Here is a 13,917-nt window from a genome sequence, read left to right on the forward strand (position 1 = left end):
TTATTATTAATCAAATTATCTTCGAAGCAAATAGAGGCAGGTAATTACTAATAAATATCAAAAGTAGCAGAAATTATTCTAAAGGTACATTTTGCAAGATTTAGCTAAGCAATCGTGTGACAAGTATTATTTATAACTCTACTTGTGTTTCATTATTTTAATGTAGCATTTCCATCAATAACTTATCATCATCATTATCATCAAAACTAAGAACGTTAAGATGAATTGCAACACAAGCATCCGGATGCCCGCAACTTTCACGATAACTACCGTTAGTCCACCTGGTGAGAGGCCTACCATGCTGTGTCTTCCGGTTTATATTTGCCATTCGAGAACCATTTTCCTCCAACGGTTATCTATTCTTCGACTGATGCAGCCCGCCCATTGCTACTACAAAATTGCATAGTTTTTGAGTTATATCAGAGTTTAGTTCTTCGGCAAATTGCCATATTCTGGATAAGGAGGCGCGAAAAAACGCCGAATGCAGCTTTCTTCATAGCTCCTTTTGTGACTATGAGCCTCTCTAAGAGGTCAACAGACACATGTCTCATAATTGTGTTGAATCACCAGGGTTCTGAATTTTCGTAGATCAGTAACGAATCTGACGGGAGGTCTGGCAACAATGCATCGTCCTTTTTTTGATAGTCACTAGAGGACCTTTATCCCCAACGGTTTTGTTCTTCGAGAGAAATAACAGATATAGGTAAACCGCCGTAAGCACAACCTGCATTTCACCCTTGTCCCAGTAAGCCATCACTGTTCTCAAGGAAGCCGCTAGGATGTTTGTTGTGAAAAGGTTAGGCAAGTCGGGCTCACAGTGGTTTAACTATAGGCGCAGAATTACCCAGCGGGATCTTGTACTAGTATCTGAATGAGAAAGTGCAATTATCTCGAATCGGTTGAGGATGTGTTTATGGCCGGATTGATATCACTAATGGTTAGGTAACCGACAGGTGGGACTAGTTTCTGTCAGGTGTTTCGGCTGTGATGTAAGTGTACCCAATCGTGTAATTTGTATGAATGGAGCTGTGTTTTAGTTTAGTGAACTTAATACGAGTACATGATCTGAAGAGTCGCAGACGTAAATATAAGGAATGGTTTAAGTACAGTAATTAATAATAATAAATATCACGGGTGACTAGACACCAATTGACCTAGTCACGAAATAAGAAAAGCTAAGGCAAAGTTAAGGGTATTAGACAACGATACAAATTAAATGGATAGAAATACGTAGGTACCTAAGTACATAAATTAAACACCCAAGACTCGAGAGCAAACATTTGTATTTTTCATACAAACATCTGCCCCGACCGGGAATCGAACCCCTGGGCTATCTGGTCATCAAAACTAATTAAGATCAGATAAGAGATAAAAATCCATGGTGACCTAGTGGTCTGACCTATTGCCTCTGAACCAGAGGATTGTGGGTTCAAACCCGAGCTCAAATCGCTAAATTTTATTTCAATGCTTTGATACTTACATGTGGAAATTATCTAAATGTTTTGTTAAGTTTCGTTGGAAATATTACGATCCTAATTAAGCATGTTTTTTTAACGCGATTCTAAAAACGTAGAATGAAATAATGTTTTAAACTTTCGTAATTTTTACTCATATTTTCGTTTTTTATTCGTGATCAAGTGCGCGTAGTTTGAAGGACTCGCACTGCCACAAAGCAAACATGACAACCACGGCCACTGCATCATCATCATCATCATCAGCCTATGTTTGTCCACTGCTGGACATAGGCCTCCCCCATGGCACGCCACTGAGCACGATCCTCGGCTACTCTCATCCAGCACTTACCAGCCGCCCTGCGAAGATCATCGCTCCACCGAGTCTGAGGACGGCCACTGCAATGTGGTCGAAATGTCGAGGTACATAGCCATTATAGGTAGGTACCTACTTAGCGTGATAAATCACTACGTAGAACTACGTAGTTTAACTATGTAAATGAAATAAATGAAATGAAATGAAATGAAATTTATTTATTTGCAAAGCATCATGTTCATGTTGAGATGTGGAATGAAAGATCGTGTCTAACGACTTTACATTTTGTAGATTAGGCAATGAACGCAACTAAACAGTAAATTTATTCAGTAAGATATTTTTTACCTACAATTAATTTATTACTCCAACGTAGTTACCGTCAGCAGCAGAAACCAGCGGTTGCAGAGCTTGACAATAAAGTCGTATGTAGATGATTATTTTTAGCCGACTTTAAAAAAGGAGAAGGTACAACCGTAGATAGTCCCTTTATAAGATGGACTGATGATTTGGCGAAGATTACAGGAGTCCGATGGATGCCGGCGACGCAAGACCAGTCATTGTGACGTTCTTTACCGATGTCCAGCAGTAGACTTCTGACAATAGTTTCGACTGACCATGATGATGATGATGAAATACAAATTTAGCGCAATGGTAATGCGTCTGAAATCTTGTTGTGAAACTGAGAAAGTTAAAGTTAAAAATACTTTTCTAAGTGAAAATAAGAATTATAATCAGCTATGGAGAATCGAAGCCGGGCGGGATACTATGTGGCTCGTATTCATAGTGTGGATTCTTTTTAATCATTGAAAAACCATTTGATATTTTAAGAAACTATGATCGACATGTCGAGCTAAACTCGATTTTAAACCTGAGTTAAATATCCGATACAATATCATCTAAAATATGATTAATCTATTATAAAATTTAATAAAAAAATCGAATCTGAGAATACACACTTAAAGAAAAATAAAACTTTACTATAAACTAAATACCTTACTTAAAAACTTAATAATTAATATCTAATTTATATCTAAAAAAGTTTTCTGTATAGTTTTTTACATTGGAAATCATTTGAGTGATTAAAAAAACAACGGCTGAGCACAAGTTAGCAGGAAAAAACTGGATGCACGTCGACTTCAAACTGATCAGTAAGTCGCCAATACAAAATATAACTTTGATTTTTTCCTGGGGTGCCGCATTCAGTATTTTTTTTTTTCAATAAATCTACACCTTTCAGTAATTTTATTTTTTTATTTGTGTTTTTATAATTAAAAACAAAAACTTATTGCTAAAAAAACTTATTCTAAAACAATTAATTTATTATTTAACACCGAAGCAATTCAGTAAGGTTTTGAGAAATATTTATGCTACTGTACTCTATTCACGTGAATTTTTTGTAGCCCCTATCATTTTTGTGTATGAAAAAACTGAATTAATATAATAAAGCAAGCTCAGGTTTTTTTTTCCGGGTAGGTGAATCCATCTATATAGTACAGTACTTAGTAGACAGAAATTAAAAAGAAAAGAACTTATCCATAAAAAGGATCTCTACATAGCATCTGGTAGCATTCATGAATTTGGTAAACATGCGTGACATTCACGGCCTGAATGTGATTTCCAGCCTCAGCTTTGTCTTTTTGTGGTTTTATTTGTTGAATCCGTAACTACAGATATAGCCCCGTCGCGACTGCCGATCGCGTTTTTTCATCTCATCTAACTTGGTAATACTTAATGGGCGTGCATCACAGCTGGTGCGTGCGCGCCCCACATACAAACAACGGCGTTGGGTATGCGTTTGAGCAGCGAGTCTTCGGGAGAAATGAGATTTAGAATTCATGGAAGTAACCATTCGATGAAATAAAATTCGGTGTGGTCCTAAAGAGCACAGGCAAGGTCATTATCAAACAAAGAGCCATCGAGTTTTTAAATCGTACTGGCCTTATATAGATAAAATTCAATTGCCAAATGGATGTAAGGGCGTCACTTCAAAACGGCTGTACCTGTTTTGTTTTGTTATTTTTAAGCTACGTTTGTACTGTAAAGACAGGATTTGTATGAATGTTAATAAAACTGAAACAATATTAATGAGAAAGCTGTAGACAAAATTTTCCATGGAGTATTGGTTGTCATTGATTGTGATTGTTTTAATTACAGTCTGCATTCCGTGGAAAAATAACTAGGTAATAATAAAATAAATAAACATCATGGGACACTTCACATCAATTGACATAGTCCCAAACTAAGCAAAGCTTGTACTATGGATACTAGGCAACGAATAAACATACTTATATAGATAAATACATACTTAAATACATATTAAACATTCCAGACCCAAGAAAAAACATTCATACAAATATATGCCCCGGCCGGGATTCGAAGCCAGGACCTCAAGCTTTGTAGTCAGGGTTCTCTAACCACTTGGCCATCCGGTCGTCTAATATGAGCTAATTATCCTTTTCTATCCCAATTTTCTTTGTTGATGGATAGCTTCTGATTTGGAGAAGTACAGTCGAGGAAACTGAACCACGTGCCAGGGTGGAAGCAATTTCACTATGATTTCTTTGGTTCCACCCTGGTACGCGATTCAGTTTCCTTGATTGTAAACCATGAGTCTTTTAACGAACTGTGACATGCTGCCGTAACGTACACAGTTCTTCTGTGTATGAGTGCATAAGTAGTTGTCACTTTTTTTGCCGATTCTAAAACGATTATTCTAATAATGTATCATCAGTCAACCCGTTACATTAATTTTACAAAGTTATTCGTTTTAATAATTACTTGTTACAATAGAAAATGATTTATCACTTATTTATTCTAATTTATGCATTCGTGTCTTGTTTAAAATGTACATTAGTTACATTACAGTAAAATCATTTAAACAAACTATGGTCTCAGTACAACTATGATGAGACTCTATACCATATACAAATGATATTGTCAATTTGTCTCAAATCAACCCGGTAAAAATAGTATTTTATGCAACAGTTGTATAATAAGGTTCAAAAAAGGTGAGTGGCGTGAGTTAAGATGTGTTTTTTTTTTATTCGACTGGATGGCGAACGAGCAAGTGGGTCACCTGATGGTAAGAGATTACCACCGCCCATAGACACCTGCAACTCCAGGGGGATTGGGGGGAGTTTTAGCGAACATCGTAAGAAAAAGACGCCACGAGCTTTATTTGACTTACTTACGTTGCATACAATACTTTTTCTTCGACTGGGTACTTTAATTACAGTACAAAATTAGAGAAAAAGTAAACTTAAAATGTTTTCATATTTTAGTAAAAAGTATGGCAAACGCAAAGTGAAGGTTAGAAATTGGCAAAATTTGTCTTAGTTAAATTTTGATTTTTAATAACGTTTACTTGCCGTGTGTGACGATGTTAAAAATATGCGTTACTTATGTTGGCAGGCTATGGATTATTCGGATTTTTTTTTTTTATGTATAAAAACCATATAAAATATTTAACTGGCTGCATTTGTTCTTTTTTCATCTCGTAAAATGGATGATTGTCCATTTTACACATAACAAATAAAAGTTGATGGTTATTAGCGAATGTGATTGTACTTGATTTGCAGTGTGTACCTGCAGCACTCTTAGAGTACAGTCGAAGAAAAAAGTGAGTAACTAAATTGAGAAAATAGTTTTTTTTAACAAAACCTGACTAGATGAAAATTATTTATCTTAAAATCGTTCATTATAATAAATAACTCAGACATTTAAAAGATAAGCTGTGACATATATATATTTTTTTAACTGTGAAACAGAGATTATCAAAAAAATCTTGAACTTTCTATTTCATTTTTAAAGTATCTTCGATTCCGGTTGGTTTACGATGTACATAATAATTAATTTAGTTTGCTCTTATTACGGGATTTATAAGTATTGATTCTTCCAACACGTTTTTTTCTGATATAACTGCTTCAATTTTTAAAAATACACAGCTTTATTCCCCTAACAGTGCACCCAACTGCATCGTACATTGATGCATCCCTCTTAGCTGCATCCACTGTAGCGTGACTCGAAGCGCATATAAACACAACCAGTGCTCTAGTTTTATACATAGTGTCCATACCGCCATCCACGTGCGAACACAAAATGGTACCACACTACCTCCTCGTATTAACCCTTGCCGTCGCAGTCAGCGCACGGACGGCAAGCACAAACCAGAACACACTAGAAGAAGGCAGGAGTACAGATGATACCATTTTGGGTGACCTCAAAGTCGCATACGAAACCTACAAAGACTGCAGCAGTGGAGATATCGGCACCTGCCTAAAGGTCAAACTAGCCAAGGCCTTGAACAGGATATCGAAAAGCGACGAGGTAACGCTCATGAGCGGTGTGACGATAACGAAGGACAAGGATGCGAAGGTCGAAAATGTGGAGGTTGAGGAGGCACTTCCGAGAGGTCTTGACGAGAGCTCGCTGGACCACCTTATCTTGGACAAGATCGTTGGATTCATGCAGTCTCATACAGTCCAGGTAAACCTTTAAATTTTTCACTTCAATCCCTATAATTCAATCACACCATTTAAATTGTAATTGTTGTGCTCTGACATACCTACTTCCAGGTGCACATTGATGATTATTAAACAGTTTAATGTCTCACTACATTGCTTTCTCATCGACATCAATTTAACCTTTACTAGTTAAGAGCAATTTGTCTACACTCGTTTCACTTGACCTACTTTCTGTTCCTGGTAAAAGTGCATTTTCATCATTAAAATCAGCCATTATCTCCTTGAATTAGTTTACACTTATGTGTCTACATACATGGTTAGAATTAATGCTTTATTTGACTTATATCACCGCATGAGACTTCAAATCTTTATAGTGACACTTATAGCACAAGTGTAAAAATATGCCAATGTCACTCTAATTGCTCTTATGTATGAAGTCATAACTTGACATAATAGAATTGAGGGCAACGGATTACCTTGATAGTACGACAATAGAAGTTATTGGTATTCATTACCTGTAGGACATTAAACGAAATGAGTGACCGGTTTAGGATGTTTTTGTCAGTTAATTATACAATAGTGAACTCTAACATATAATTATTCACCACGCGTTCGCTAACACATGTTTTAGCAAATGCTTACCATGGGAAACATACATTTACTACTTTTTATGTTTTGAACTTACCTTGACTAATGTAAAAAGAATTCTACTTTTATACTTATAATATAATAATAATAATAATCCATTTATTTCAAACACAATGTCCATAGATGGTTAGTAATGGTACTTATGCGTGTACATTTTTATCACACATAATTTTATTTTTATTAAGATATCATAGATTACATAAAAGGTTACATCTATCCTAAAAATCACTTTATATGCAAAAGTAAATCTATCTACCATCTATCTGTCAGTGTGTTTGTTAGCTTTTCATGTTTTTGAGACTCTGGAAAGAACAGTTAATAAGAATATAGGCCGACATATTCATCCGTATACAAACACTCACTAAAGGGCACAGATGCAAAACAGTACATAGCGAAAGCAAGAACTATGTCGAATGCCTATACAATACTAATTTCCGTCAGTCAGTATCCTGTTACTATGCCGTTCGTACTTATCGATCATAATGATGACGCTCCAATCAATAAACCAGTATAACTTTTACTTCCACTTTATAAATTGATATTTTTAATGGAAAAAGAAATGGCATGCTGTTAAGAGAACACGCAAGTAAAGCAATCAAGGATAACTAATAATTATCTTAATAATTATGACTTGCCACGTAATTTGCCGATGGTAAGAAAAAAAAGTACATCGTGTTCATCGTAACAAATTTGTTGTAAATCTAAATGTTACAATATTTTGCTTGATTAATAAAACAAACGCATGATAGTAACTTGCAGTAATACAAACGCAATTAACTAATGAATTATGTTTATGGCTGTTCTCGTAATTTTGACCTCGTAATCTGCCAATATCTTCTATATTTTTTCCTTTACAACAGTAACGTCACTGATTGACTGAATAACAGTAAATGTGTATTCTAAGGCCGGCCACAAACCTACCAATCTTGTCCTGTTAAACATAGAATGACAGAAAAGATTTGAAATTAAAAGGCTTGACTGAAATACGAAATGTATACTCTTTTAGGATGTTTATGTTTTAGTATTCTTTGATAAGTTCCTGGCATTTCATGTGACAGATACAGTAAAGTTGTCTTAGTTTGGTCCTGCATATTATCTAGGTCCAGGTTTAAATATGCATCGCAATTATGGCAGATTGCCATTATTATGCTTAGTTTTAGCTGACTGCTTACGTTTTTATATGTACCATTAGCCAAATAAGTGGTCTATCAATTTGGCATTATTGCTTTGTGACATGCAAATGATTATCAACTTTAGGCTGGTAGACCACATATTTGGCTGCTGGTACATAGTTTCCAAAGGCCAAAGTTAACTACTATTTATTGGGTCAAAATACCCAAGCCCTATCCTAATTTTAGATTTGTCTATGATGCTTCAATTATAGTAAATTGAAGCATGAAATTACAATATTTATCGAATAAAGTATCAAAAACTAATAAGAATTGTGAAATAGGCCCTAAACATAGCTTACGTTTATTTTTTTTCAATAATTGCAACATCAATCAACTCTTAAGTATTATCACAAAATACAACATACCGTAAGGTGACGCACCGTAACGGCTTTCTCGATGCATCTGCAACAGCAATTAATGCATCTTCACTTTTTTTTAATGCCACAGTCTATTAAACAGTTTTCTTACACCGACCTACTTGAGCATTGGTTTTCTTTCGTTAATTGGTCAGCAAATGCGTGTGCGTATAATGAGCAAGTTTCTGCTCTAATGCATGGGTTTCATTGTTTTTTAACGTTCAGTTATTCGCTTAGATTTCATTTGCATGATCATTCAACGGTTACATAGCTTACTATGTATTGTCATGCCTTAGATGATTAAAACCACAGTTGCGGTGATAATTTATCAATGTTTAAAATTACTAACTACTTGATTGATTGGACTTGATTTTTTTGATTTAATACTTTGAATTTCCATCTTTTCAAATAATGTTCACATTGCTACTTTGTACTTAAGTTCAACTAACATTCCTTTTAATTAAATTTCTACGTACCTTCTCTATTATATTCGTTTCAGCATGTTTTTATAATTTCAAATGTTATAAAATAATAGCCTGTTGCCAAAGCGTCTTAGCTACCGATATGCATTGTTCCTTTTGCTTGCAATTCCTTCGTCAAAAGTTTAATAAAGGAAAAGATTAAACATAATTGCGTAATAGCTTTCTTCGTGAATAATATTGCGTGTAAACTGATATCCGGAATAAGTAAACACAAAGTCCGGGTTTCAGTTCTAATGCTGCATGTTAGGTATCGTGATAATTTTGATATGCATCGATATTTATTGCTGCGCTAAGACATGCTACTTTGGTAATATCCAGAAGTCGTTGAAAATTTTAGATTGACAAACTGGAGTCATGTAACTTTGAGTTCAATTATATTTCTTCGTCATCGTCTATATATAGCTTTTCTCGCTGTAAAATAAACATCATCAATAAACATATTTTTTTCAATTTCCAGATCAAATTCCCGACCGCCAGCGACCTTAGTGCATCCGAAGAGGGCCGCAGCAGGAGGAAGAAGCTCGCTCCCCTCCTTGCAATTCCCCTCCTCATCGGGGGAATGATGGTGCCCCTTGCCTTTGGAGCCTTGGCCCTCCTCGCGGGCAAGGCCCTCATCGTCTCTAAGCTGGCTCTGGTGCTCGCTGGTATCATTGGACTGAAGAAGCTCCTGTCTCCTTCAGGAGGTGGTCACGAAGCTCATGAAGTCGTCGTGTCTGCTGGACATGGTGGTTCTGGGTGGAGCAGGTAGGTTTTATGTTGGCAACACCAACAATTAATAAATATTTTTTTGACTTGAGTCTGGCAACACCATAAATACTAGAGTTAGTGTCCTAACAAGTACACTTTACTTTACATGATCAATAATGTCCGTTACTTTTCATTAACCTCATAAATTAAAAAAAATATATGAGTGTCCATCTCTCTGTTTGTTAAGATCCTTTGTTTTTAAGAATGCGTGGAGTTATCAAGTTCATATTTAACTTTAAGAAAAACAGAGCATACGAAACATTTTAATTCTAAAATCTTGCGTACAAAAAACCCCAAGATCAAACAAAATACAATCTTTTAAAGTTTACTTTTGTTTAAAAAACGTGGGAATCAAAACCTATACCGTACTTCCCTTTGACGCAGGATTATTGGATTTAGTAAGAAGGAAGGCTACGAAAAAGTACCTAGTTTTTCATACGAAAACCATAAAGTACAAATTTACTTTTTGGTTACATTCTAATTTTTTTGCGGAAAACTGTGAGAGCCCGACTTGTATTTGAGCGGTTTTTGAAGTATTCTCATTATTTCGATGGCAGCAAAGTAGATACGGACATCTACATTTTTTCAAAAATGCTTTTTTTACAAAAAATAACTTATTTCAACCATATCTATAAGTCTGTTAAAAAAATATTTCAAATTTCAAAATAATGAAGAAAATTTGGCACGTAAAAGAAAACATCTACACTAGCTTTTGAAAAAACGTCGCAGTAGAAACGGACATTTGAATTTATCCGCTTTTACTTCGGAGCTTTGACAGGATGCTTGTGACGTCAATAAAGTCACATGCCACTTGTCCGTTTATACGTCATACTTTTTGCATATGTCTCAATCTACAAATTTATTATTTCTAATTTCTATGAGGAAATTATTTGTTTTTTCTTAAAATATTTAAACAAATAGATATATTACTTAACATTGGTTTCATACACTTGTTTGTTTTTTTTATTTATACAGCAAATGAATTAAAATTCCTAACCTAAGTAAGTACTTAAGTTTCTATTGCTTGCAGCTTACCGCTTTTTGGAAACGACACGCCTGAACAGATTTTGACTGATGATGACGAGCAATCTGTTTTTTCCTAATAGGTATATAAGTAGTAGGTAGAATATCGATTATACTATTCATCATCAGGCAATAGCAGTCCGGACATAGGCCTACCCCATAGACCGTCATTGCGCCCTGTCTTCGGCTAGACACATCCAGCTTTTACCACCAGCCTTTCGCAGATTGTCCCTCTATCTGAACGGAGGGCGTCTTGGACTACGTTTGCCGAGACGCGGTCTCCACTCAATACCTTCAGCGGTTGTCGGTGCTTCAACAGATATGACCCAGCCCACTGCCACTTCAAGTTGTTAATTCTATGAACTATGTCGATGACCTTAGTTCTGTGTCGGATAGTCTCGTTGCGGATTTTATTCTTCAGAAAAACTCCGAGCATAGCTCGTTCCATAGCTGGCAGGGCCGCATTTCAGCTCCGTATGTCATGACGGGTAGGACGCACTGGTTAAAAACTTTCGTTTTCAGACATTACGGTATAATTGACGAAAAAACTCGACATAATTTTCCGAATGCTGCCCAGCCCAGCTGAATCCTTCTCTTGGCCTCCTTCTCAAAGTTGTGTTCTACCTAAGGCTACTGTTTCATTATGCTCGTTATTAGCATGCTAATAAGCATGCTAGTACCTGCTGTACCTGTATGACACAGAAAAAGCACGCTTAATAGTAGCAAGCCGTGATGGCCGAGTGGTTTGACCTATGGCCTCTCAAGCAGAGGATCGTGGGTTCAAACCCCGGCTCGCACCTCTGAGTTTTTCGGAATTCATGTGCGAAATTACATATGAAATTTACCACGAGCTTTACGGTGAAGGAAAACATTGTGAGGAAACCTGTACAAACCTGCGAAGCGATTCAATGGTGTGTTTGAAGTTCCCAATCCGCACTGGGCCCGCGTGGGAACTACAGCCCAAGCCCTCTCATTCTGAGAGTAGGCCTGTGCGCAGCAGTGGGACGTATATAGGCTGGGATTATTATTATTATAATAGTAGCACATCCCTATGCACACATGCTAGTAAGTAGCATTTGCTGAATAGTAGCATGCTTTCGTGCTAGTAACTAGCATGTGTTGGTACCTTAACTGCAAAATCAGGCCGAGGTATGTGTACTCCGAAACAAAATCAAGAAGATTTCCACTAACGATGACGGGCCTCTGATCCATGTGGCCTTTGATGTCAATTTTGGTATTATCCACATTCATTATAGCATTATATTATTTATACTATTATAGTACATACTGTTTTATTTTTACAGTTTATATTGTTTTGTTTTGGGATATATTTTGTACGTAATTTTATTACTTGTACCTACTGTTGATTTATTTAATTTATTAGTGTAAAACTATAAAAAATAACTTAGTTTTTGAGTACGTAAAAACAATTATGAGTAAACAAAAATAAAACAAAAAAATATTTTTTTAATTTTACACATATTTTGGGGATTTTTAACGAAATAAATGAATTTATATGATAGACAGCGATGAGGTTGAGTGGTAGATAACTCATTTAATAATATGAATAAAATAATTAATGCAAAGTAAATAAAGACATCTACAAAATTTTATCAAAAAAAGGGTGAATACTCGTTGCATGTTGTTTAGATTATCTCTAAACACTCCTCTAAGTTTTACTGGATATTCTTACCTTAGCTTATTCGATTTTTTATAACGGAATAGGCGTTTGTTTCATTACAACGCATAAACGGATATCAGGCAGATGTCTTCCTCTACGTTTAAGCTCTTTCAAAGTAAAAAAAGACATCTACAATTTTTCATTAAAATAATGTTACAGAAATAAAATCTGTTGAACAATCACCAAAGAACATTATTTTAATGCATCATAGAAAATTTCATGGTAATCAGTCCATTAATCTCAAAGTAGTCATTATTTTTTACTAAATACGCTCTCCTGTAAAGTAGCTATTTTGTAGATGTCTTCTTTTACTTTGCTGCCATCGATTTATAGGTAACATCAGCCAAATCAGTGGTCTATCAATTTTTAAACAAGTTCCTATCAAATGAATATGTCACTAAAGTCGAACTTTCAAGTTGACAGACACGTCTATTGGCATTATTGTTTTGTGACATGCAAACGATTATCAACTTTAGGGTAGACCACATATTTGGCTGATGGTACCCGACCAAAACTAAATTATGATGATTATAATAGTGTAACCAAATGCCTTGTCACCACAAGATTTTTTGTACAAATTTTGACCAGCGCGTAATACTCTTATATAATGACAAATCTTCTTGATTTTTTGCGTTTGAAGACATTTATATATAGCTTAGATTCGTTTTTAACTAAGAAATCCCACTAATATTATAAATGCAAACGTTTGTAAGTCTGCTTGATTGTTTCTTACTCCATCACGTCAAAAACGCTGAACCAGCACAGATAGTTTAAGACCCGGGAAAGGACATAGGATAATTTTTATCTTGGAAAATTGCCTAGTTCCCACGGGGTAGCGATAAAAGAACTCTACGCGGACTAGTTATGGAATAAAGTTAACTTAAGGGATGAATTGTGAGAAACGTAGAACGGAATTCTAATAATATTATTTATTTTTTCAGGTCTCTCGAGAAATCCCACGACCTAGCGTACAACGCGTACGCCCAATAGCCAAACAAAACCCACCAAATGTTATTTAAGCGCGTTATAAGGAACAGATGTCTATATTAACTTATTCATAGAATAGTACGCGCTCCGAACTATCCACGGTAAATTCGAAATTTTAAATGTGCGAGTCGGAGCGCTGTTTGAAAATGGAATGCTATAGTTTTTGAATGTAACAGTTGAAGGTCAGTATTGCGAGGAGCCATCGTCTGGAACAAGGAGTTAAAAGTAACGTTACATTCGAATCCTATGATTAAACGATATAATATTGATGGCTGGTTAAGGGTACAATGAAACATGAATTGGGCGACTGCGCAAAGATATCTTTAAGCAGAACAGTACCTTGGAATACTCTATTTATTGACTACGCACTGATTTTATATGATAGTTATCCAACAGTAACGTATGAGTGTAATTATAGTCTTTGGAATTTGCTTTAATTTTTATTTATTTTATTTTTATTTTATGCTTATTTAGTATAAGTATTGTGTCAAATAATAACTACGATATTATTATTATATTTTGTATTTTTATATATAATAATATTATTTATGTATTTATACTATACGTTCTCATCATATTGTATATAAATAT

The 13,917-nt window shown here is 35.3% G+C and overlaps 1 protein-coding gene across 1 annotated transcript; it reads left to right on the forward strand.

Annotated features, from left to right (window-relative positions):
* Positions 1 to 5,865: 5,865 nt before the first annotated feature.
* Positions 5,866 to 13,687, forward strand: Osi8 (Osiris 8). The gene is made up of 3 exons (XM_074107494.1): positions 5,866 to 6,252; positions 9,346 to 9,632; positions 13,281 to 13,687. Exons 1-3 carry the CDS (start codon positions 5,866 to 5,868, stop codon positions 13,327 to 13,329), a joined length of 723 nt encoding a protein of 240 aa, XP_073963595.1. The 3' UTR covers positions 13,330 to 13,687.
* Positions 13,688 to 13,917: the final 230 nt, after the last annotated feature.

The sequence above is a fragment of the Choristoneura fumiferana genome, chromosome 25 (genome assembly GCF_025370935.1).
Source record: "Choristoneura fumiferana chromosome 25, NRCan_CFum_1, whole genome shotgun sequence".
NCBI classification, from domain to species: Eukaryota; Metazoa; Arthropoda; class Insecta; order Lepidoptera; family Tortricidae; genus Choristoneura; species Choristoneura fumiferana.

Coding starts and splice junctions, on each gene's coding strand:
- Osi8 (XM_074107494.1), top strand. CDS start 5,866: ATGGTACCACACTACCTCCTCGTATTAACCCTTGCCGTCGCAGTCAGC. Junction 6,253..9,345: donor TGCAGTCTCATACAGTCCAG/GTAAACCTTTAA, acceptor TTCAATTTCCAG/ATCAAATTCCCGACCGCCAG. Junction 9,633..13,280: donor GGTGGTTCTGGGTGGAGCAG/GTAGGTTTTATG, acceptor TTATTTTTTCAG/GTCTCTCGAGAAATCCCACG.